A 23213-nucleotide genomic window follows, 5' to 3' on the forward strand; every position below is an offset into this window, starting at 1 on the left:
TGTGATGGACACCTACAAGACAATGGCTGGGCAGCTACTCCCCCGGCACCGTGCTTACGCCTGGAGCGCGCTCCTGCGCGTCAAGCCCTTCCACCTTGGGATAGTGAAAGTCACAACACCGCTCTCACGGTGATATCGCATTACCGAGCCTTGGCATTACACTTGGTCGCTCAACCGCCCTCGCCCTCGCCCTCATGGTTGCATACTTTCGATAGCCCAAAACATCGCGGACACCTCGCGGTCCACCCAGATCATCGGCGCCCACCGACACATTAATCAAAGCATAACGCGAACACCCTGGAGCCTACATCGACGCCAGATTTTCAGATTTGCTTGTTCCACCCTATTGTAGTCTGCAAACTCTGCCGACATGGCGACAGATCATATTGGCCGACTGCCCGCGGAGCTGAAGTGCGCAGTGGTGCGATACCTACCCGCGCTCCAGGACCGAAAGACCATGTCACTGCTCAGCAGAGACTGGGCGGTCGTAGTGATGCCAATCATGTGGGAGATCTTTACTACCGACCTCCTGGCCAAGACTGGCTCGCGAAATGTGCTAGGTCTAGCGTCTCCCGCCTCGAACATCGTTAAGCACGTCCGCAAAATCAACCTTCTGGACAGACCGAACGCGTTCAAAGAAGCGGACCAGTTGCCACCATTGTTGGCCGCCATCCCTCGCGGTCAACTATGTGGCTTCAAAAGCGGAAGCGGCGTGCCTATCAGTACGCTCGAGCTCCTACTCCAGATACACCCGAAACTCGAACATTTTCTCGTCCCTGGTACCTCGATGTCGCAGATACTACAATCGCCGTGGACTGGTTCATCCTTATCAGGCCTCACCCGGATGGAAGTCTCTATAAATACTCTCACCCCACGAGAGTTTCGGAAGCTATGGGTGCGATGTCCTAAGCTGACGCATATCTATATGACGCAGAGCAAATCTGTCACGTCGACGTCAATCAGCTTGCAAGAAGGTCATTTCGGGGTCGATACAACTTCTGCAGTCTCGCAAGGTGGATCAGACACGACGCAGTCGGACATGGTCAGCTTTCAATTAAGCAGCCTTCGCATCAGTGCTCTTATGCTCCCTGCGACTTTTAGCACCATGTTCCAGCGGATAGACATTATTGCCCTCACCGAGCTCGTCCTTGTTCATACCGGACGCGTCGCTGAGTTGCTGGAAGCTATGTGCTCTGAATTCCAGAAGCGAGAACCCTCTCTGAGGAAGCTGCGACTTCTCCTGGTGAATGAGGACGCGTCAGATTACATCCTCTCACAGCTACAGTTGTTATTATGCTCTTTCCACGGACTACGCCAGTTACACTTCGAGTGCGGCAATTGCGTCAAGATCGATGTCGATGGCATCATCAACCACGGGGAGACGCTCACGGACCTACTCATCGTCAACGGAGGTATCCACCGACAAGATGCCAACAGATGTATGAGCGTGGAAGACCTGCGGAAGGTCGCTATCGCATGTCCAAGCCTAGAGCAACTATGCCTCAACCTGTACGAGATCGATCCAGATAGTCCAGAGGGCGACTTCCTCGGCCCAAAAATATCCGTACTTCCAGCATCAACCGAGTTCGAGAGGGCTTTGAGTGCTATCGCCAGCATGAAAAGCCTACGACTACTACGCTTGACCAACCCGCCCAATTGTCGCAAAGCTTACCACCGCCAAGGAGAGTTCATGCGCTTCTTCCGCCGATCACTCGAGAGCGGAGAGCAACGCTACGCGTTCCAGGCTCGAGCGGACAGTATCGTACGCTACGTGGGCGATCGGGCATCGAACCTGAGGCTTCTCGCGTTCTCCCCCATGGAGTCGCTGACAAAAGCTATCTCGGCGGACAAGAATGGCCATATCTGGCCCAACTACTTTTACACCTGTGAGCAGATGAAGAGCAATCGAGGTACGGAGGTGTCAATCGCAAGGGCGGTGAGGGACTGGAAGGCAGAGATGCCGGAGGCTACTATACTTAACGAGGGATGAGTTCGATCATCCTGGAGCCTACATTGGCCTTGGTTCGACTACTTTGCATGTTTGCATCTCAATGTTAGCTGCAGATCTGTTCAGGGTTTTCAGGGTATGAGGCGATGCAGCGACGAGCTTGCGCATACGCATGCAGTGTACAGTATTCGCGAGAGACGATCCAAGTCAAATACCTTCGCAATGTCAAATGCGCTCGAATGCATCACGATAGCTGTCAGAAACATTGCGCGTAAGTGTATTTAATTCGCCCGTGTAGTACCTCTTCTGATCTGTGGCTGCAGGTGGCGTTGCCTGTTGCCTGATGCCTGGAGTGAAACTGGTCTAGCGTAATGCATAAAGGCAAGTACAACTGCGCAATCCCCAGATGAACATCCCGCCTGCCTGTCCATATTCCCCCACCACCCCGTCACTCGCATTATGGCAAACCTCCTTGCACTACCAGCAGAGATACTGCGCACAGTTCTGATACACGCCGTCGACGTCCGAGGTCTCAAGCGAGGGTTACGATTGAGGCTGGTGAACAGTATGCAACAGCAGTTAACGCGCAGCTGTAATGCCGCCTGCTAATTCTTCGGCAGAGGAGTTCTCTCAACAAGTAAAAGATGCGCTCCAAGAATCCGAGCTACTGGACGACGTACATGGATATTGCTTTGGCTTCTCCCACTCGCCCGAGTTTGTCGCCTTTTGGCAGACATCCCTCACCAACAAGATCATAGGGAAGAAATGGGCCCATGTGGATATATGCGAACGCATATATCGCGCCGCCGAGCGTCTTCGCCGGATTAGCCATCCCCAGGAAACTAACGAGAAAACACTGCACACGGTCTTGCGACAATATATCCATGTCTTCTGTTGCAATCCAGTGCGCATATTGTCGAGAGCACGTTCTAAAGATCCAATTCAGTGTCGAATGTACGATCAAGCATGCCTTCTGGAGATGGCCATACTCAACGACTGTCCAGAGGGAGTAAATTCTCTGCTCAATGACCCTATCTTGGACGAGATTATATCGCACTGTCTCACTCCCTGGTCGAATCCGTGCGGGACGCGCAAGAATGGACTAGTAACAATAGACTGTCAACGGGACCTTGCCTCTGTTGCCGCTGAGAACGGGAACACGGCGTTACTCGAAAAGGTTTTCCTGCATCCGAGTTTCCAACAAGAGTCAAGATATCATCGACATGAAGTCATTGAGGCTGCATTGAGAGGGGGCCATTTGGACGTAGTGAGGTTCATCATGGAGCCGCGTTGGGACTTGCCCGGAAAGGGGCCATATCGCACTCACAGTTTGAATCAGCATACACTGGTGTCCGGTGTCTTCAAAAGTCCATCGGCCGATTTCGTCACTCAGCTCCTTGGCCTGATAGCCTCTCGTCCGATGAAAACCCATAGTATCGAAGCCGTCCATCCTGGACACGACACACTCTTGTGCCTCGTCGCACGGAAGAGCCCGCAAAGAGTCGATGTGGCAGAACGACTTCTCGAGCAAGGAGCTTTACTTAAACAGAAGGCGCATGTCAAAAGACGAGGAGCTGAAGCCTCCTACACTGGTTCTGACAGTCTGCTTGAACAAGCCATCAAAGGTGGCAACGAGGAAATCCTTCGCCTGCTTCTAAATCGTGGTGCGGATGCCAGGGTCCTTGACAACGATACTTTGGAAGTAGCTGTAAAACGAGGGCGTCTGGATATAGTGCGCATGTTGGTAGAGAACGGTATGCGTGTCACACCGCGGCTCCCATCGAGTGGTCGCAAGGAGCACTGGAGGTGGACAGAAGACAGGCTGATGGCGCACGCCATGCTTACGGAGAACGAGGCACTGTGCCGATACCTGGTCGAACGTGGAGCTATCGTCAATGAACATGCCTTGTGGGCGGCTGCCGATGCATCGCTGGTATCAATGGTTCGATTTCTGGTCGACGTTGGGGCCGAGATCAATGAGCAGATGATCGAACGCGCGAAACGTTACAGTCATCCGGATGTTGCGACCATACTGCAAGCACGACACAACAGCACCTAAAGTCATCACCCTCCTTCCAGAAGCGCGTTCTTCCACATCCTCCTCCATCCCACATCTCGCCGCGCCCGTGCCTCCGGCAAATCAACCGACCAAGCGAGAAAGCGAAAAACGCACGCCCACCCCAGGAAACTTCCGCGTGCCAAAGGACCTACATCGGGCGCCGAACCCTGCTGCCGATTCAAAATTCAATAGCCCATCAACAAGACCAACAAAACGCGTCGCGCGCACAGAAGTCCCTGCACAGCTTGTCCAACTCAAAAGATTTCTCAACACGTAACTTTGGCGAGAAAAGCTATGGAACAATAATTGATTTGCGCAGGGCGGTGAGAAGAGAGAAGAGGCACCAAGCGCGCAATGCCCATGCCCATGCGGATATGTAATCGTCAGATCTGACATTTTAGTACCGACCGTGTCCGAGTTGAGGGACTGGGAAACCGCTGCTGAGATGCGTGGTGTCAACGAGATTCGAGAAGATGTGCGAACATGGGGATATCCTGGTCTGAGCTGATGAGCCGCATTGTCCTTGTTAGAAATTGAGCATCGTGATCACGAGGCCCGATGTAGTTTTGACAATACGACGTATCCCTCCGTTCGTGGCGCTCGAACCTTGACGCGCCTTTTCACCCAGCCAACATACGTGACGGTGACGTTTTCCATCGCGCATCACGCGCTAGATGGCGGGATAGACGTTTACTACCGTGTTGGTCTGTTACGGCTGTTGTTTCTCCTCTGGCTACCTAACCACACACACGGGTATCTCCAATTCAACTATATTTCCCACCTCCCCTCTCCATCTCCCATAGCATGTCACCCACCCAAATGCACATCACCCTTCTCATCTCCCATCCCACCCCATTCATCCCATGCAATACCTTCATAATCACTCATCCATTTCCTTAGCATAGAGCCCGTTCCGCTTTACGCCCACCTCCGAAGCTAACCAGCGGCTGTTTCATGTTATCCCTGACCAGCACACACACGCACTAGCAGAAAGAACAGACCCATGAGGGTCCCTGCGTCAAATTGATCAATGGAAAACTGACTCACGGGCTAACGACGTTTGTTTCGAAACTAGCTAGGGTAAGGCGACAGGCTGTAGCGAGTGATGGGATAAGTGGGGAATCGAGTGATGGGTGCTGGGTGCTGGGATAAATTGGTGGGTTGGTAAGCTTGGTACTTGGATGTCAATGGATGATGATGCGGTGATGGAGGGAGAGGAGAGGAGAGGAGAGGAGAGGAGAGGGGAAAGGTATCCTAGTGGTGATGATAGAATTTTGCGATACGATAATGGATGGTTGTCGTGCGTGGGTTTTTGCCCGAGATGTTGTCAAGGACGGGTGGGAAACTGGACTATTGCTTTCAAGATCATCACCACAATGCGTCGTTGTCGCACGAGATGGATATTCTGTCCATGGCTGAAAACCTCCACATCCCGAATCCCTCTCATCGCTCAAGACTTTCAAGATCACCAACTTCACATCCATCACATCCATCACACCTGCCAACCCACCGAAGTCCCTCCGTCTCCTACCCTGTCCCACCTGTCTATCCCACGGATGCGATTTGCCCGCCAAACGCGGTCGGTCATGGTAGTCTCGTGACAACTGCCAACCCGCTGTATGCTCATCAATCTGTTACATAGACCCGGCGTAGGGCTGCATATTCCGATCTCAAGTAGATCTACGATTTTCGCGCTCGTACAGGCATGTTTGATACAGAAAACAGCGGGGACAGAGAGAGATCAACAACATCCGCGGAGGAGACAAAGTCTACGATGACGAAATGATGGACAGGAGAGGTGAATATCGCAATTCCTCCTCCCACCTCCTAGCATGTTGAGAAGTGTGATGCGCGTCATTGCTATTGTCGCGTGTGTGTGTTGGGTGGAGAACAGGGGGGATGATTAGCATGATTAGCATTGCATACATACGTGTAGTCTCACGTGTGCGGTGTGAGGTTGAATCCGGTGGTCTTGGTACCTAGGTATACCGGGGGCTAGACTGTCTCGGTGTCTTTTCTGCGCATTCGTTGTCTGAGGTACATGTATGAAGCACACCGACTTGCAAGACTAGAAAAATACGATGTGTTGTCGTCCAATAGTCTTTCGTAGTCTAGTCGGTCAAACTAACGTATTGTCGCGTGTCACCAATCAACGCATGCAAACCACGTAGTCACGACACCGAAACCATCATAGTTGAAGATCGTCGTTGCAAAAATTGAACGTTCTTATTGTGGCAGCTAGGGTAAAGTGCGTCACTGTGCGTGAGCGCTACTCCGATTCAACTGTTGTCCTGCCTCTCTGTCGCCGATCCACTAGACATTTGCGCGTGCTTAACAGAATTAACACACAACCCTCAACAAATCGAAAAAGGTATTTCCTCCACATTCGGGATATGCCAAAACAAGAACCAAAAAAAAAGATCCACCGCCTCAAAAAGGAGTCTCGGTTTCAGTGGCGAAGTAGAAAGAGAGAACAAAAAAAGGAAAGGAAGAAAAGTGAGAATGGTCATGAGACATGGTGTGTTTCAAGACGGCCTCAGCCACGTATAGCAAAACAGTTGCTTTGCCGAAAATGCCCATCATCCTTGAACTCATATGAACATAATCTCTCCAGAATAGACTCGAACTCAAGGTTTGAGAAGATGGTAAAAGGAAACAACATATGGAAATGGCGGTGCGTGCGTGTGTCTGGGTATAACCCCGCGGGTCTGGAATTAGACCGCTGGCGCTTTTTACAAAGACGTATTGAAATCAAACATTGCGAATACGAAGGGGTAATAAGTTGCAGTGTTGAAAGCGAACCTGCATGGCTGAAGAATAATAGTGGTAAAGCGAGAGTGATGTTGCGCCGTAAAGATGAGAATAAGTTGCAAGTTTGTCGCTGAAATAGTAATTATCGAGATCAAAGCCGAGGCCGGGTATCATCATGAGTGAAATAGATCCCAAGCTCTTGCGCACAGTCCAATGAATTCTTCCTTCTTCTTGAGTTGAGTTTCTGGTGAGTCCCGTCCGGCTCCGAAGGGGCCGAGACGAGGTTGTTGGCGACCCAGCGGCGGGGTACCGTTGTCTTGTTCGTATTCGTCGCGGCCGCGTCTCCGTGAGCTGCCACTGCGGTGCAGATCAGGCCGCGATGGGTAGGCTGATTGTCCGTTCTTGGGCATTGGTGACGGGGGTGTTGGGGGCTGGTGCCCGCCATAGTGGACTAGACGGGGCAGGAGATCTTCGCGGCCCCCGGATAGTTGCTGAACAGCCTCCTCTGCGGACTTGTACTCGCGGGGCCTTGAGGTTGGGGGCGGCTGTGTAAATTGTGGGGGCGGGAAGCTCGGTGAGGGCATTGGGGGCTGCACGTTGGAATGGGATGAGTGTCCGGGGCTGCCATGGTGGTAGGGGTTGCGCGCTGTTCCGAGGGGCTCTGGAAAGACGTCTGAGATGGGCGGTAACCGGTTGCTGGTCTGCTGTGCGGGGACGTGGTGGATGTGTGATGATTGCGACAGGTTGGACGGGCCATTGGCCAGCTGTCGCGAGGGAGGTGCGTTGCCGCGAAGACCCGTGAAGGTTTGGTTTATCGGCGCCGATTGGATCACACGGTCGCTTGAGAAAGTCTCATGCGAGGGAGGCGCGATGGAGAGACCCGGTGGTGGGCCCTTCCTGCGGGAGGTGGAAGGAGTCTTGATTGTTCGTCCAAAGGCACCAATCTCGGTGTTCCTTGTGTCTTCCATCTGCGGTGGTCCGCCCTTGCCGCCCTTCTGGCGCGCTTCGATGATCTGCCTTTGACGCTCTCTTACATCCAAGCTCCTTTGCAGCTGCTCGCGCATGCCGGGGTCCTGGGTGTGGAAGCCGGGTGAGAGGCAGGCCATGCCGACATCGTGCAGGTTGGCGCTGCCCTGGCCCGAGGGGCGTGCCGTGAGGGCACCCGAGGAGTGCACGATGTTGTGGTTGGCTAGGTTGAGGCGCTGGGGGCGGTGCCGGGTGGTGGCAGGCATGTCTGGCGACGTGGGCTCCTTCTTGACGACGATCTTGGGGGCTGGGCCGCGAGACCTGCGAGAGGAGGGACGGTTAGACATGAGGGACATGATGTCTCTGTGGGGAGGGGACATGGAGGTGGAGGTGGGAGAGGAGGCCGAAGGAGGACGGCATGATGAAGAAGAAGATCTTGAGGAAAGACTAAACGACGTACGAAAAAGGTGAGGGCTTGGTCTCGGCTCTGTGGTGTGCACCTGGACTGGAGGAGGTAGGTGAAGCATCCTGAGGTGGCAGTACAGAGCGAGACTTGGGCGTCACTTGGTGGGGAGAGAGAGTCGAGGGCGCGATGGGAGCATATGTCCTCGAGGAGCCGACGCCGTCAGCGGGCGCCGGTGCCGCATGCTGGGCAGGGGCCGGGGGATTGGCGACAACGGTGGTCATGGTCGCGTGTGGGCGTCCGTGGGTTGCGGTGGGAGGGGCAGATAGATTGTAGGAGGGTGAGGTGGCAGGGTCTTGTAGGAAGTCCGCTACACGAAGCGTCGAGGGCTGCGGGCAGCCTGGGCGGGTTAGAGGCTGGTGCAACACTAAGCGGGCGCAGCCGGGGGATGGGCGGGCGCGCGTTATGCACTGGGGCGGAGAGGGTAAAATAATTCGACGTAGGAGCAGCGCGCGCAGTCGGCGGAGAGAAGCAACAGCACAGCGCGCTCTTTTGGGGCGCGGGTGTGGAGGGGATAAAAATGGCCCGCACAGACGTGTGTTTGCACAGGGAGCCTTGGGTACAGCGGCTGGCATGCAGTAGACGACGTGCCTCCAGACGCCAGCCGGGGGGCGGTTGGCGTGGGCCGCCCTATCGCGAGCCTCGATGCCAGGCCCTCCATGCGCTGCAGCAGTTGGGGACGCCTAGGGCGAGCAGATGGTCGCGTCGTCTGCGGGAGCTCGCTGCACCAGACACACGCCACCCACCAACCCACTGTTTCGCATCCGCGGCCTGCCATCCATGGCGCCCACTGTTAAAATCTGCGCTGCTAACCTGCGACCGTCGTTTCCGCGACGATATTGTTGTCCATTCACACTATCCACCTCGTTCACACTATCATGCGCAGTTGTCGAGGCTGACTACTCCACCGCGCCGTCCCAGCTGCCCGTAACTCGTCCTCAGCACGACTGGCCAACACCAAATATTGGCAATGGGCCTGTAACGCGCTGCATGGCGCCCCCAGCCAATCGCACCCCCGCCAGCGCATGCCTGCCGACCGGCCCTAGACGAGCCTTCGACTTGTTTCACGCCGGCGCATCAGCGGTTTGACCACGCTCAAAGCAGCTGCCATCGACACGGACCGGAAAAGGATTAATTGGCCAGGAACATCGTTCATGGCCTCGCGTTTCAGCGAGGCCAACTCTCCAATAGCGCTAGCCGATGTTTGTTTCTCACAATCTCGCCCCCTCGCCGTGTCGGGGCTGCCCTTAGTCATTCACCCACAACCAGGGTCTGGCGTCGGCATCTCTCACACGTGGCCGGCAACGTTCGCCCGGTCCTGGGATTGAGCGCTCCTTGCCTGTCACATGTCCTCCAATCCTGGCCTCTCCTGGCTCCAAATGCGCCTTCCTCTCAAGGCCTGTCTGCGCCTTCCTCACCACGGCCTGTCGCTCCTTCCTTCCTGACTCATCTCTCACAAAGAGCCCACTCACCAGAGCCGCAACTCTGAAACATACACTCTCCGTTGCCACAGCTCCCACACCCACCACCGGAGTCACATCCTACAAAGTATTCTCCGACCGTTGCGCAGAAACTGCCTCAATGCCGTGTCTATCTAGACCCTCGATTCTGCCGCTATCCTCCAGCCATGCTTCGGCTAGCACTGTCCGTCGCGTTTCGTCGCCGACCACCACATTCCCGTGAAATGCCAATCATTTCTTTGTTCTCCATCACGGCATGACCTTGATATATCGCCAAGTGCATTACACATGCTCATCTCATCAGTGACATTTCCTCCCTCTCGCTACCGTCCGCTCCGCTCAGCCGCCGGTCTTTCTGAATTCTTCCACATCCCCAGTCGATAGGTCGATCAGGTACCGACTCGACACCCCTCCAGGATAATTTCCAGCAGTCCATCCGCATCCGGTAATCACACCATCGCTTCTCCAATATGGAACCAGTGGGGCTTAACACCTGCTGCATCCAACCGAGCGACCGGGATAGGGCTGTCTGTCGCACTCCGTCCAATCAAGCAAAGGATCGCCCAAGGCTCTATTTTGGGCAGTGATCGTATTACCTCTAGCCATGCTGCACTCTAGCACGCGTGCCATTACCCTGCCCTTGGGAATGAGCAATTACTGCCATCTGTTGGGACAAGTCTCACATAAACGCTCTTGGCACCCTGTCCAGAGGTACTTGATTCACGCTCGGGAATGAAGCCGACGCTTTATTCTTGTGGCGTAGATCAGTGAACAGGTCGAGTGAAGTGACAGTACCTTCTTCGGCAAATGACATGCTTCACGGCCCGCACACAACGTGTACAGCCTGCAAACTGCATGCGGCACAGAAACCTTGCCAGCGCACCTACGCCCCTTGCTATTTCTCTCATCACAATGCCCGACTACGCTGCCCCAGATGCAGCCCGCACGACAATACCCGTGTGCGACCTTCTTCGCTGGGTAATTGCGTCAACGCAGATCTGCCGTCCCACGTTTCCACTTCACGTTCACGCACCCGCTTCAAGCCGAATGCACCCGTTGCGGCGAGCATCTGTCGTTGTACCAATACTTGGTCGGCTTCCGTAGTCGTACCGAGGTGGGCAGCGCTATGCAGTTCGACAGTTTGGGATCGAACCGCAGGAGCATCGCAGTGGGTGGCTTGGTAGATGGGTGTTTGATCTGCGACGTAGATCATGTTCTGTCGTGCGCCTTGACAAAAGCAACGTCGACGAGGCTTGCCACTGAGTCACCGTCAGTGACTCACTATCACAATGGCGATCAGGGTCTTTGGCGTTTGCCAGAGTCTATTCCCAACTGGCTGTTTCATCGGAGGCAGATCGCGCGAGAACTTAGATCACCCTTTTGATGCCTACGCGCGCACGAACGACAAGACTTCGGAGATTTTGCTTCGAACGGTTATTGTGCGACGGTAACATGTCACTACGGTGTCTGCCGTGCTACTACCACTACCCAGCATTGTAGGTATCCTCCGAATGGACGTATCGATGATACACAGCAGATCGCCTGCAGGATCGCCCTCGTCATAGTGTTCGCTCTACGTACGCACTCCGCTCACAACATGGACGCTCCGGTGGAACGAGCATCGCGGGCGAGAAGACTACACGAACGCAACTCCCAAAGCGGCACCGAATGGCCGACCCGAAGACCTTGGACTCACTCAACGAACCGTTCAGGAGAGGGCGGGACGCGGCATTCGGGAGATCAGCGCGCAAGCGACCGCTCAACAGGCGTTGTAGCGTTGTCGTCATTGTCCACCTGGAGGCTGACTGTTCAGTTAGTGTAGGCGTAGTGCACTCCGCTCCGTATCACTGCGTATACCCATCTTGACACCGTGCGACGGACGCTAGTCTACCCCCTTCGGAGTTGCGCGTCTTCGACATGGCTATGGCAATGCTACGACATGCTTCGGAGAGGACACTCAATTCGCGTGTTAGAAGCGCGCCTGTGTCGCTTCGTAACCTCTAACACGATGCTGAGTATATCAAGGTCCTCTCTGTGTGACTTCAAATCAGAGCGGTTCAGCAGTGTAGGGATGATGGGCATCCGAGCACAAAGAGATGAAGGTCTCCGCGCGATTCCCCATGGTGATTAAATTCAAGGTAAAAGCACATCAGAGCTCAAGCTATCACCGTCAGTCGTAGACTTCTCGCCCCCTGTCAGTGTATGATTACTACTCACTCCCCTATCAGACGGGAATGAACCCAATTCTCGGACATTACTCCGCTGTCTAGTGTGGAAAGCTAACAAGATGGAATACACGATATTAAGGGCTGATACCATGGAATTGTGTAACAGAGCATTACACTCCAGTCGCACTGCGTAGCCTCTTCAGGTATTAAGTATCTACTACTAATCAAACAAGGACAGGATCAGAACCTTAGTAAATAAGGTGAAGCGGATAGACCAAGCGTACACATTATTTCCGACAGAGAAGGACCTGCTGTTTACATCAACATACTTTAGTCAACGATAACAACAAGAGAAGGCTAAGATGTACTTGATATAAGAGAAAGAAAGACCCCGTTGTCGAGATCTCCACTACATGGTTCGGCGAACGTCAAGAGGTCACTTCAAGCAGTACATGATACCACTCTATCCGCTCGTAGTTAGCCTTTTCATCGTTTCGACCTCCTCGAACTTCTTTTCTCGTCAATGTTCATTTCAGATTTGTAAACACGAACAAACTTTTTGCGTTTACTTCGTTTGGTGCCTATGACCACATCAAGCGAACGTTGCAAGATGGTAATTATACTACAGTATGACATCAGCTTCAATCCATGCACTTCTCCATCAACATTCTTCAACGACATCCCGACAGCGCACGTTCTCTCCCCTCCTTAACAGCCTATTCAACCTCGTCAAGCAACAGTCCCATGACCCGTAGCTCGGATCCGACACCAGCAATCAACAGCTCTCGACAAACTGCCTGATGTTGTGACTGCGCCACCCAACGGACATAGCCTTCGGATCCGAAGTCAGTAATCGACGACTCTCGAAATATTGCCTCATGTAGACCGCGCTAACCAACGAACATAGCCTTCGGATCCGAAGTCAGTAATCGACGACTCTCGAGATATTGCCTCATGTGGTGACCGCGCCTCCTAACGGAGATGTCCTTCGGATCCGAAACCTGGGTTCGGACAGATTATGCAGAAGGTGGGATGGTGGCCGCCCTTGATGTCTGCTTAGAGCGATTTTGCACGGTTATCACGATACTGGAGGAGGAAGAGGGGATTGTGCTGCCGGCGCGGATTGGGAGGATCGCATGTTGTGCTGTACTCGTAGGTTAAGTATGGTTATGATGTCTCCTTGTGAAAACTTGATGATGTTGGGGTTGAGATCTAGGAAGTCCTTTCGTAGAGATGCCAAAGATTGTTGAACATGACGAGAAAAGGACGGAGACAGCGGAAGGCCTGTTATTTCGTAGATTTCAATCGTGTGAAAGCTGAACTACTACTTCCGCGTCCATTCCAGCACGTTCTAACTTTAAGATTCAAGTTATGAAAGCTATACAACGCTCTAGAAACCGTATAGGTACGAAAGTTGTCGCAACAGGTAACCTAGCGTTCGAGCACCTGTATGACAATTACGTGCCTTCTCTCTTTTGTACCAGTGTATTACGCAATCCTCTGTATATATTCCGCTGCTCTTGTCTAATCTAACAAGAGCAGTAATTACAATACTAATCACCTAAATTTATTGTTTCTAGCTCGATTTCCTCCACAAAAGTCATAGTATGAAGAGTGAGTTTGTCGCACGTTAATACTCGCTGGGTACTGCGCAGGCAACAACGAGGGCGACGGTGACGGGATGAAACTGCTGCTAAGTCCACGTCGATTGACCCTTATCTTACTACTCTGCAAGTGCAAGTATAAAAGGCGGGAGCAACATACGGGGCTGGTACGCTCGAAGCACTGATGTGTTGAGGGATGGCGGGTATGGTCTCGCAAGCCTTTCACGTTGGCTCTGATGGGACAGCCACAAGGCTTGATTGTCCGTAAATGAAATCTGTTGTTTTGTCTTTTTATCGCGATACGAGCAATGTTGAGGTTTCGAAGAACGAGGCTGGTGTTGTGCGGAAGTAACGAAGGGGTTGGTGCACACTACCTTGTGCGCATCGCGAGTACGAGGTCAGTAGATTCTTCATTAAACACCCCAAGCTCCAAAGAGAGTAACAGCACGCGATGTCATGTGCGACCCGCATTAGCACAATGCGGGGTGCTGGCATCTTCCTGGATGTTGATAGGTAGGCATCGGCGACCAGGCTGCGACAGGGCGGCTCGAGCAGTGCTCGGCCAAGGCAGAAAGGAAGAGGTTGGGATTTAAGCGATGAGTTGGCATTCACGGTGTGCATTGGAGTTGATACTAATTGAGTAGTTTTGTGAGATTCCGTGACTACGACGTCGAAGTTGATGGGGGAGTGCCTGCCAGGGTGCAGGAAAAGCACTCCATGAGTGCGCAGAGACCGGCGCAGCGGCGAGGCTGGAGTATCACAAGTCCTGCAAAAGCAAAAAGCAGCATAGTTGCCCTGCGTCGAGGACATCGTTTCGTGATTGGAGCGCATTCCGTCCTCGTCTGGATGCGGATGTGCAATCTGAACGAGATGACCAGCGCAGGATCGCGCAAAACCCCAAATCTCCATTGACTGGCTGAGAAGCCATCGAAGACAGAAAGATAGCCCGTCCCAAAGAACTGACAGAACTACTGTTCACCAATCTATTGCCTACCTTTGGCCAGAACACGCCTGGCAGCCCGCATCTCCACAAGTCAAACGTCACACTTACCTAATCCCCGTACCCCTACGCATGCCATCCCTCTAAAACACGCACACCCAGCCCCCCCTTTCCCAACACAGCCGTATCGCACACACGCATCATCCAAAAGCGAAATGACATGCAACGCCAATGCCCGTCCAAAACCTGCATTGGCAGTGTGGGATGAAAAATGCGCATTAAGTTGTTCTCGATCTCGTCGATGCCTGGCTAGCGGATAAAACTAAGCGGGGATGCCAAATGTGCGACGGGGCGGGAGAAAACAAGAACAGGGGTACGGGTCAAGGAAGCGTGCCGCCTGGCGCAGCAGAGGTGCATCATACCCGTCTCTTTTTGGACGACTGGTCGCGACGGAAAAAGAAGCTACGTCATACGGGGCTGGGACAAGGCCACCTCGCGCAGGTTTGGGAATGGGTCTTAAAGTTGGCACTGCCACATCTTCTTTGTCCTGCATTACTTCTAACCTTTTGCCATCTACGCTGCATCTAATACCATCTACCACTTTACAAATTCCTACGGTATTTCGACGTTGTCAGACGTTGAAACTTTATTCGCTTGAGGCTCATCGCGCAATCGTCACCCGACGGGAACACGGATAATCGATCGTCAACGGTCGCTGATCATCTCATCAGATCACCGAGATAGAACCGCAGAAGTCATGTCTGGCGTACAGGAAAAACAGCTCCATGAGTACGTTATCCCTGCGTCCAATGCGCCGCGACGCGCATCGTCGCGTTCGCGATGAGATGGGAATTGCGCATCTGCATTACCTACCAACCCTTGCGCAACGAACTAACACACCAACCACAGGCTCCTCTCCCGCTCCATGGTCGACATCTACGTCGGCCCCGAGAACACGCACTGGATCCTACACGAGAAGCTACTCTGCTACCACTCGCCCTTTTTCCGCAAGATCTTCTACTCCAAAGCCAACTCGGCGTCGCGCACGCAATCCTTCGGTCTGCCGGACGAAGAAGATGCGCCCTTCAAGACCTTTGTCGGCTGGCTCTACAGCTCCTCGCTGCCCGTCCCGCGCGAGGAAGCCGACCTAGGCGTCTGCTTCGACCTGTACCTGATGGCCGAGAAGTTCGAGATACCGGGCCTCGTCGCCGACGTCCTGCAGGTCGTCCGCGAATGGTACAAGTACAGCGACAGCTACCCCGGTCTGCGTCGCGTGCAGTACATCTACGCCAACACCGAGGAGGGCAGCCCCATGCGCCACATGCTTGTCCACGCTGTTGCGCGCATGATGGTTATCGAGAAGGGTATCCCTGCGCACTGGGACAAGGCGCTGCGTAAGAACGGACAGCTTGCTGTCGATATCATCAAGGCGATCCAGGACTGGCGTCTTGAAGAGGAGGTTGTGCCTGATGCGCGCGAGGAGCCTGCTGAGGCTGAGGACCTCGTCGATGTGGAGCAGGAGACGCAGAAGTTGGATGAGGAGGCTGAGCAGGAGATCGATGATGATGTTCGTGCGGAGCGCGCGGAGGAGGCAGATGACTCCGAGGATACCGTTGTCGAGAGCCCGACTAATGAGAGTAAACGCCCGCAGCCTAAGTCTAAGCAGAGTGGCAAGGATGTTGGACAGGACTTGAAGAGCAAGGATAATGGTCTTGTTAAGGACTTTAAGAAGTTCAGCCTCAAGGAGATGCCGAATGAGATGACCAACGCCGACTATGGTACTCTTCGCGCGTAGGCTGGGCCATATTATCTTTCGCCACTTACCTTCACATTTGGATTCAGATTGCATAATTTCTGCTCTGTAGGGGGGAATATATATCCGGCGTTTGGGATCTGGGGTTTTCGGGACATTTTTATCTTTCTCTTCTTTTCTTGGTAACTTTCACTTCGAAAAAAGAGAGAATAATGTCTTAGTAGCCTTTAGGGATCAGGGTTTTTCTGTAGTTGAAAGTTTGCAATTGTAACATCATTACCATCATCATCTTCGAATGCGTCCCCATTGTACACCAAGTCCACTCTTGACACCAGAAATTGATATTAAACTAAATCTACGGTGAAGTTTACACATAGAAAATATAACGGGAATTGTTCATCCCTTCATCCAAGAACAGTCTCACCCCTACCCATCCCCCTAACAAACAACGCCCTTGGCGCATTTCCATTCTGACAAGTAGTTATCGCGTTCACGCAAATACCGGCACCACCTCCGCAGCACGTGTTCACGACACACAGCTGGTTGGCTCCGCAGTCTTCATTCGCCTTACACGGAGGACTGCTGCAACGAGTACTTCCAGGGATGCAGAGACCACCTCCACCACTAATGGCGCCGCAGATACATCCGCTACCGCCACCGCTAGTACAGGGAACGAACTTGCCACATGCCGACGGAGCACAGCTGGGATTCGTGCACAGTCCACGAGCGCAACCACCGCTTGCACATACATTACCGCAAGCGCCGCAGTTGTTGGGGTCGGTTTGAAAGTCCGGTCCTGCTGTAGCGGTAGCAGTTGCAACAACCGTCATAGTCGGAGTCATAGTTTCCGTTGCAGCGATTTCCTGGGTCGCTGTGTTGGTCACGGTGATGACGGTTTCGGTAAAGGCGGTAGAAGTCGAGGTGCTAGTTTCTGTGGCGGTGCTGCTGACGACTACAGTAACGGTAGAGGTTGCGAGGGAGAGGCATTCGCAGGCTTTGGTTATTTGCGCGCATTCGTATTGCTGGAGGTTCTCTGGGGCAGATGGGCAGAGTGTTGGGGTTGGGAGGATGGGTGTGGGTGTGGATGATGGTTCGATGGAAGAAGACTCTGTGGTGCTGGCGAGTGCTGAGGAAGATAGCTCTGCGGTACTGGAAGGTGCGACGGATGATGACTCTATGGTGTTGGAAGATGCTGTGGAAGCAAGCTCCACAGAGCTGGGAGTGATTGTGGAGGATGATTCCATAGTCATTGAAGTCGCTGCGACAGATGACTCCACGATGCTCGAGATAGTCGAGTAAGCCGGCTCCATTACGCTCGAGTACGCGTACGCCGCCTGCGATGCAGTCGAGTAGGCCAGATGCGATGCTCGCACTGTACTCAGCGATTGCGACGATAGGACCTCTACCATACTAGAGGGCTTCACGACCGGGTAGGTCGCTGTGCTCGAGCATTTCGTGGATGTGGATGAAGGAGTCGCAGTAGTCGAGGGCTTCTTGCTCTTAGTGCATGATGTGCTGCTGGAACTGAGCGTCTGCACATAATCGCGTTTGATGGGTGCTTCGGCTGTCACCGTTACTATCGTCGCTGTCGCTGGGCATAGCTGTACTTCGGTAGTCCTAGAAATGTTAGAATGTGTAAAGTGCGGCATCCGTGCGAAGTGACTTACGTGGTGATGGTTACTGAGACTGCATCGGCTGTCAAGGTTGTAGTGCCGGTGACTGTAGTCTCGTCGGTGTTCGTGAGAGATTCTGTGAGTGTTATCGTCCCAAGGGTGTCTGTAGTTGAAATGACAGTTGATGTGCTTATTGCGCTTGAAGTAAAGGTGACGGTAGGGATGGCCAGGAGCGACGAACAGAATGCCGCAGCTGTCGGCACCGCTCGTAGCTCATCGACAAGAGGCGAAATGAGTTGACACTCCGAATCTTTGAAGTCAGTGAGTCCAGGAATATCTTTCTGGGCTGAGCTGGCAACTGCCAAAGAGAGAAGGAGAGAGGTGATGGATGTGCGCATCTTGATCAAGATTCCGATTCTGGGCCGATTGTGGACGTCTGTACCTGCCACTGGTGAAATGTATGATTGAAGTAAAGATTCAGACAAGAGAATACGCCAACATATATACAAGTCGCAAGAACATGCGCCCACGGAGCCATTTTTGTGGCGTTGGACATGGCTGAGCTGATACAGGGCCAGACGAAGTTATTCGGACGTTCCGAAGGCGCTCTACTTTCATCTCTACCAGCTGGAAATCGACCACGGAAGCGACATGGCTTTCAAGCTAAATCCACGAAGGTGTAAGCTCCTTGCTGGAATGCCTAGATCAAATAACCCAGAACGATCTAGCACATCTACAAGAGACACGCAGGGACTTCGTGGCGTATCGAATGGACAATGCGTCGCGATGGAATTGGTTGGTGTGAGGCTTGAGGTGTACCTGGCTAGTGCAGATCTGGGGAAAGCCTCGTCTAGGCCGCCATAGATCTCGTCCCCCTGTCTGTGCTTGACGACGGGGAACGCGATAGTTGACGCCGCATCTTACGATCATCGAATCGTGGACTCATCAATCAGTCGTCGAATAATGGAAAGTCACCCTCCAGGAGAATGAATATGAAGACGACGATAGCAGAGTTGTCAGATCGTTGAAGAAGGGGTATCTTTGATTGCAGGTGACAAATATTGAAAGTATTCGAAAAGTGCCCGTACAGACTATTGAGCAGTACGGCGCTCGTCGGGCATATTCTTCCGTTCTTTCGCCGTGACCTTCTTGCGACGGCGTTCGATGACCTTTTCGCGCTGCTTCGATTTCATGTTCTGGAAGCGGTCGACCAATGCAATCTTCTTTTGCTCGGCTGGGATATATTGTCAGTACGTGCATGTTAAGACGAGGGAACTGAGCGGACCTACACTTCTTCAAGAAGAAAGGCTGCTTGCCCTCCTTGACAAGCTCCTTCTCCTTCTTCTTGTGCTCCCGTGTCACCTCCTGTAGCTTCTCCTTGTTCTCGCGGGCCTTCTGTTGCGACTCCATAGAGAGTAGCTTCTTCTTCAGCTGCTCCTGCTCAACCGGGTTCTTCGTCTTCTTGATAGTCTGGCGCAGTTCGGAAATCTCTGACTTTCGGTAGTCGTTGAGGAAATCGTAACGCTTTTTGACCACGAACTCATCCGGCTGAGGTCCTGAGGCATTGTCGAACCGGGGGTCACGGAAGACTGGCTTCTTCACATCGACCACATTTCGCTTACGTGACACCGCACGCTTGCTCGACTGGACAGCGGGGGCGTGTTTGCTCGAACGCGCTTTTGGAGCTGCGTCGGAGTCGGTGTCTCCACCCTCGTCGGCTTCCTGAGTGTTGAACTTGCTCTCGCTCTTGCCTTTGCTCTTCTTGTCCGTCTTCGCTTTCTTGCCGGGCTGTGCACCGTTTGCGAGCTTTTCAGCCTTGATCTGCCGTAACCGCTCCCTCAATGCTTCCAGCTTGTCCTCTTGCGATTTAGATGTGTCGTCGCCTCGTTTGCGCTTCCGATCGGCGGGTTGCTGTTTTGAAATGGCGTCCTGTGCTTTGGCTAATGCTCCAAAAGAGACTTTGCTCATCTGCGCTTTCACTTGGTCATCGTCGGAGGCGTCTGACTTGGTGATATTAGCGGTATGCGCTGGCAGAGTAGAAGTCTTGGAGGCTTACCATGTCCTCGTCTCCTGATTCCCCATCTTCCTCGCCATCTGAACTGATCACGTTACCGCCCTCATCTGCCTCGATTACAGACGCAGAAGAGGATCGGTCGGTGACCTCGTAGTAGCTCTCGGCGTCTGAACTGTCTTCGGCGGCGCGCAGAGTGCGATCCAACTTGCTTGCGAGCACCATCTTAAAGCCTGGATTTGAGAATGTCGCCTTGAAAGCGCTTGTTGAAGGTGTATCAGTGTCGCAGTGTCGGTGTTCCTATCGCGTTCTTCTTCGCCGCGGTCTCCAACATTTTTGTGGACCCCACCTGCCGGGGGTTTGATCCGCCGACAGGGCCGACAGACAGGCAACTGCGCCCAAATTTCGAGTGCGCCTTCCACCGTTGGGCTTCATGCTGCGTGCTCTCCGTCTTCACCTCACCAGGCTTTTCACCGCTCACCTCTCCCGTCCCGCCGAGCGTCTGTCGCTATCGCACGTGCTCAATGGCCGCAGTCGCATCAGCTCGGTACAGCATCCCCCACTGCGCTCCAGTCGCAACTTCCTCCACTAACACCGACAACTTCAAGACCAAGACAGGTCGAGACAGCACTTCCCACGGGCGCCCGCTCTCTGCCTCCGCAAGCGCCAGCATGAACGAGTCATGGAATCCGAATGCGATGCCCTTCCGCCCGGGCGGCTTTGACCGTCGCGAGCAGAGCTTTGGCGCCTTCGAGAACCAGCTTCCACCACCACCACCCCCTCCTCAGTTCCAGGGACCACCACCAGGACCTTACGGGCCGCCGAATGGCTTCTTCAACCAGAACTTTGCGCCGCCTCCGCCGCCGCCCCAGCAGCCCCCACACATGTTCAGCAACCAGCACCATGACTTCGCAATTCACCAGCAAGCCATGGCATACCACCACTGGATGGTGCAGAACGGCCACCCGCATCACCCACCGCCGCCGCCTCCTTTTGCGCTAGGTCCAGAGGCCTTTTCGGGGCGCCCACCGCCACACATGCCGCCTCATGGCCAGCCGCCGTTTGGTGGGCCGCCATTTGGCCAGCAGCCATACGGACATCAGGCGCATCACGGTGGGCCCCCGCCTATGCCGCACCAACAACACCAGATGTACCCGAACCGTCCGCCCTACCATATGATGCAACAGCAGGCAAACTTCCCGCATGGAGCAAGGAACGAGGACATACAGTATGCTTTCGATGCCTTGTTGAAGGGTCTGAAGTCAAAGAGCCGCACCGCTAATACCCAGAACAGGGCACCAACTCCTCCAGGCAAGAAGTCAAAGTCTGGGCTTACTGCCAACGGGCAAGCTAAGCAGAAAGAGTATGGTACCCTCCACCGCATTGCTTCGTTTGAAGCCAAGAGCTCTCGGATTAACAAATTTCACAGTACCCCGAAGGCACCCAAGGCACCTAAAGCGGCTGGCGAAAAGAAAGGACGCTATGGTGACGAAAAGATCATGCTTCCTGCGCCGCAGCCTACGCAAGAGTATCTGGACCAGGCCGCTGCGGAGCCTACCATCAACGAGACACCGGGCCAAATGCTGGTTATCCTGGATCTCAACGGCACGGTGCTCTTCCGCCCCAATAAGAACGCCAAGACTATGATCGAGCGCCCATACCTGAAGCCTTTCCTGCGCTACCTTTTCGAGAACTTCAAGGTCATGGTGTGGTCTAGCGCGAGGCCAGACAACGTTAAGTCTCTAGTCAGCCAAGCATTGGACAACGATCTCCGGTCGAAGCTCGTCGCTCAATGGGCCCGCGATAGTTTCGGACTATCGCCGACCAACTATCAGCAGAACGTGCAGGTATACAAGAACCTGAAGCTAGTGTGGAGTCGAAGTCAGATCCAGTCTTTCCATCCAGATTATGAGGCCGGCAGTCGCTTCGGCCAGCACAACACGGTGCTGATTGACGACTCTTCGCTCAAGGCGAGTGCGCAGCCGCACAACCTCCTAGAGATTCCCGAGTTTTGCGCTACTCCAGAGCAAATGCAAGGGGACGTGCTCCGAGAGGTAGCAGGTTACCTGGAGGCATTAAGGAGGCAGGCGGATGTATCGCAATTCATCAAGAAGGTTCCGTTCACTGCCGGCGGAGGGTGGACGTTCGACTGGCCTGACGCGGATGCTGGCGGTGGCGAGATGACCAGCAAGGTGTCTGCGGGTAATGCTCCTACTACGAGTAAGAAGAAGAACAAGAAGAAGCAGGCCAATGCTGCGGCAGCTGCAGCAAGTAGAACTAACACTCCTTTGTCACAGACAATTGATACCCTCGCAGCCGTGTCGCTAGCCGCACCTGCGCAACAGCAACATCAGCAGCAGCAACAAGCGCAGCTGATGCAGCCACAACAACAGCAAATGCAGCCTCAGCAGCAGCATGCGTAAAAGCGTTTTCATTATGACAGATGGGGAGGGAAGGAAGTACACATGTACAACTTTTTACGTGAAGGCGCGGTTTGCCGACTGGGTGCAGGTGATTGCATAGGTAGCTTGGATTTAGCGGATGTTTTCTCTATGTACCAAAAGTATGCGATATGACGGCCGATCATAATGTACAGCTTCGAGCTGAAAACTTCTATACCAATACTGAATGTATTCACATTTTCCTCTCGCGTCGGGTAGTGAATTCCCTCTACCATCTCACACCAGCAAAAAGACGAAACAACTTCCCATCTTCTCGCCACGCTTACTACTAGACTTTGAATACTCTTTTGGACATAGTATTCTATACAAAAAGGCAAAAAGAACAGCTTTCAATGGTCACTACGAGGGTCGAACTCGCGACCTTGGCGTTATTAGCACCACGCTCTAACCAACTGAGCTAAGCGACCGGGTTTTGTTGTTGTTCGATGAAGAATTGTGCAGTAAAACATTTTATAATCATAGTATTGTCACGCTGAAAAGCGAGTTCCTGTAGAGCACTCACTCCTCGGACTGGTGAGCGCGATGTCATGGTAAGGGTCCTTCCTTCCAATGTGGATTGGAGTCAGAGGTGCGGGGCAAGGCGGGGCACTCGTCCTGGATATGGTAGAGGGAAGTCACCACCTGACACGAGAAGAGATCTGAATACGGACTTTGTACGGGTTGGTAGGAATAGGCTAGGAGGCTACCTTGACTTGGGACATGGTATAATTTTGGTTCGTAGGCTTGTGTATGCTACACTCCTGTGTGGGGTTATATTGTACGAGTGATGTAACAAACAAGCCAGAAGTCTACATTGCCTTAGACAGGTGTAAAATTTGGATCTCACACTGATGTAGGCTGCACGCCTGCCCAACTATTTACTTGTGCTAGGTAGAATAATACATGTGCGAAGCAACAACATAATCAGCCAATAGTAACTCCCGACTGCATTTCAGACAATACTGTTATAGTAGCTTCCTGTGTGCTCTCTGAGAGAAGTCGCAGTTGTCTGCATACGTTCATTGTTCATATATAC

The 23213-nt window shown here is 53.4% G+C and overlaps 6 protein-coding genes and 1 non-coding gene across 7 annotated transcripts; 4 read left to right on the forward strand and 3 right to left on the reverse strand.

The window, feature by feature from the left end:
* Nucleotides 1-370: 370 nt before the first annotated feature.
* J4E84_008383 (uncharacterized protein) lies at nt 371-1990 on the forward strand (the record flags this gene model as incomplete). The annotated part of the gene is made up of 1 exon (XM_049390958.1): nt 371-1990. One exon carries the CDS (start codon nt 371-373, stop codon nt 1988-1990), a length of 1620 nt encoding a protein of 539 aa, XP_049241300.1.
* A 1378-nt stretch (nt 1991-3368) lies between these two features.
* On the forward strand, nt 3369-4007 carry J4E84_008384 (uncharacterized protein; the record flags this gene model as incomplete). The annotated part of the gene is made up of 1 exon (XM_049390959.1): nt 3369-4007. The coding sequence occupies one exon, from the start codon at nt 3369-3371 to the stop codon at nt 4005-4007; it is 639 nt and encodes a 212-aa protein (XP_049241301.1).
* A 2924-nt stretch (nt 4008-6931) lies between these two features.
* Nucleotides 6932-8411, reverse strand: J4E84_008385 (uncharacterized protein; the record flags this gene model as incomplete). The annotated part of the gene is made up of 2 exons (XM_049390960.1): nt 6932-8045; nt 8185-8411. The coding sequence occupies 2 exons, from the start codon at nt 8409-8411 to the stop codon at nt 6932-6934; spliced, it is 1341 nt and encodes a 446-aa protein (XP_049241302.1).
* A 6705-nt stretch (nt 8412-15116) lies between these two features.
* J4E84_008386 (uncharacterized protein) lies at nt 15117-16154 on the forward strand (the record flags this gene model as incomplete). Its single annotated transcript, XM_049390961.1, has 2 exons — nt 15117-15148; nt 15269-16154. 2 exons carry the CDS (start codon nt 15117-15119, stop codon nt 16152-16154), a joined length of 918 nt encoding a protein of 305 aa, XP_049241303.1.
* Nucleotides 16155-18816: 2662 nt separating this feature from the next.
* On the reverse strand, nt 18817-19961 carry RRP36 (rRNA biogenesis protein rrp36; the record flags this gene model as incomplete). Its single annotated transcript, XM_049390962.1, has 3 exons — nt 18817-18959; nt 19015-19729; nt 19782-19961. 3 exons carry the CDS (start codon nt 19959-19961, stop codon nt 18817-18819), a joined length of 1038 nt encoding a protein of 345 aa, XP_049241304.1.
* Nucleotides 19962-20407: 446 nt separating this feature from the next.
* J4E84_008388 (uncharacterized protein) lies at nt 20408-22159 on the forward strand (the record flags this gene model as incomplete). The annotated part of the gene is made up of 1 exon (XM_049390963.1): nt 20408-22159. The coding sequence occupies one exon, from the start codon at nt 20408-20410 to the stop codon at nt 22157-22159; it is 1752 nt and encodes a 583-aa protein (XP_049241305.1).
* Nucleotides 22160-22531: 372 nt separating this feature from the next.
* J4E84_008389 lies at nt 22532-22605 on the reverse strand. Its single transcript has one exon. It is a non-coding gene; the product is annotated as a tRNA-Ile (tRNA).
* Nucleotides 22606-23213: the final 608 nt, after the last annotated feature.

Source organism: Alternaria hordeiaustralica (assembly GCF_023758085.1).
Source record: "Alternaria hordeiaustralica strain BMP 2776 chromosome Unknown scaffold_21, whole genome shotgun sequence".
NCBI classification, from domain to species: Eukaryota; Fungi; Ascomycota; class Dothideomycetes; order Pleosporales; family Pleosporaceae; genus Alternaria; species Alternaria hordeiaustralica.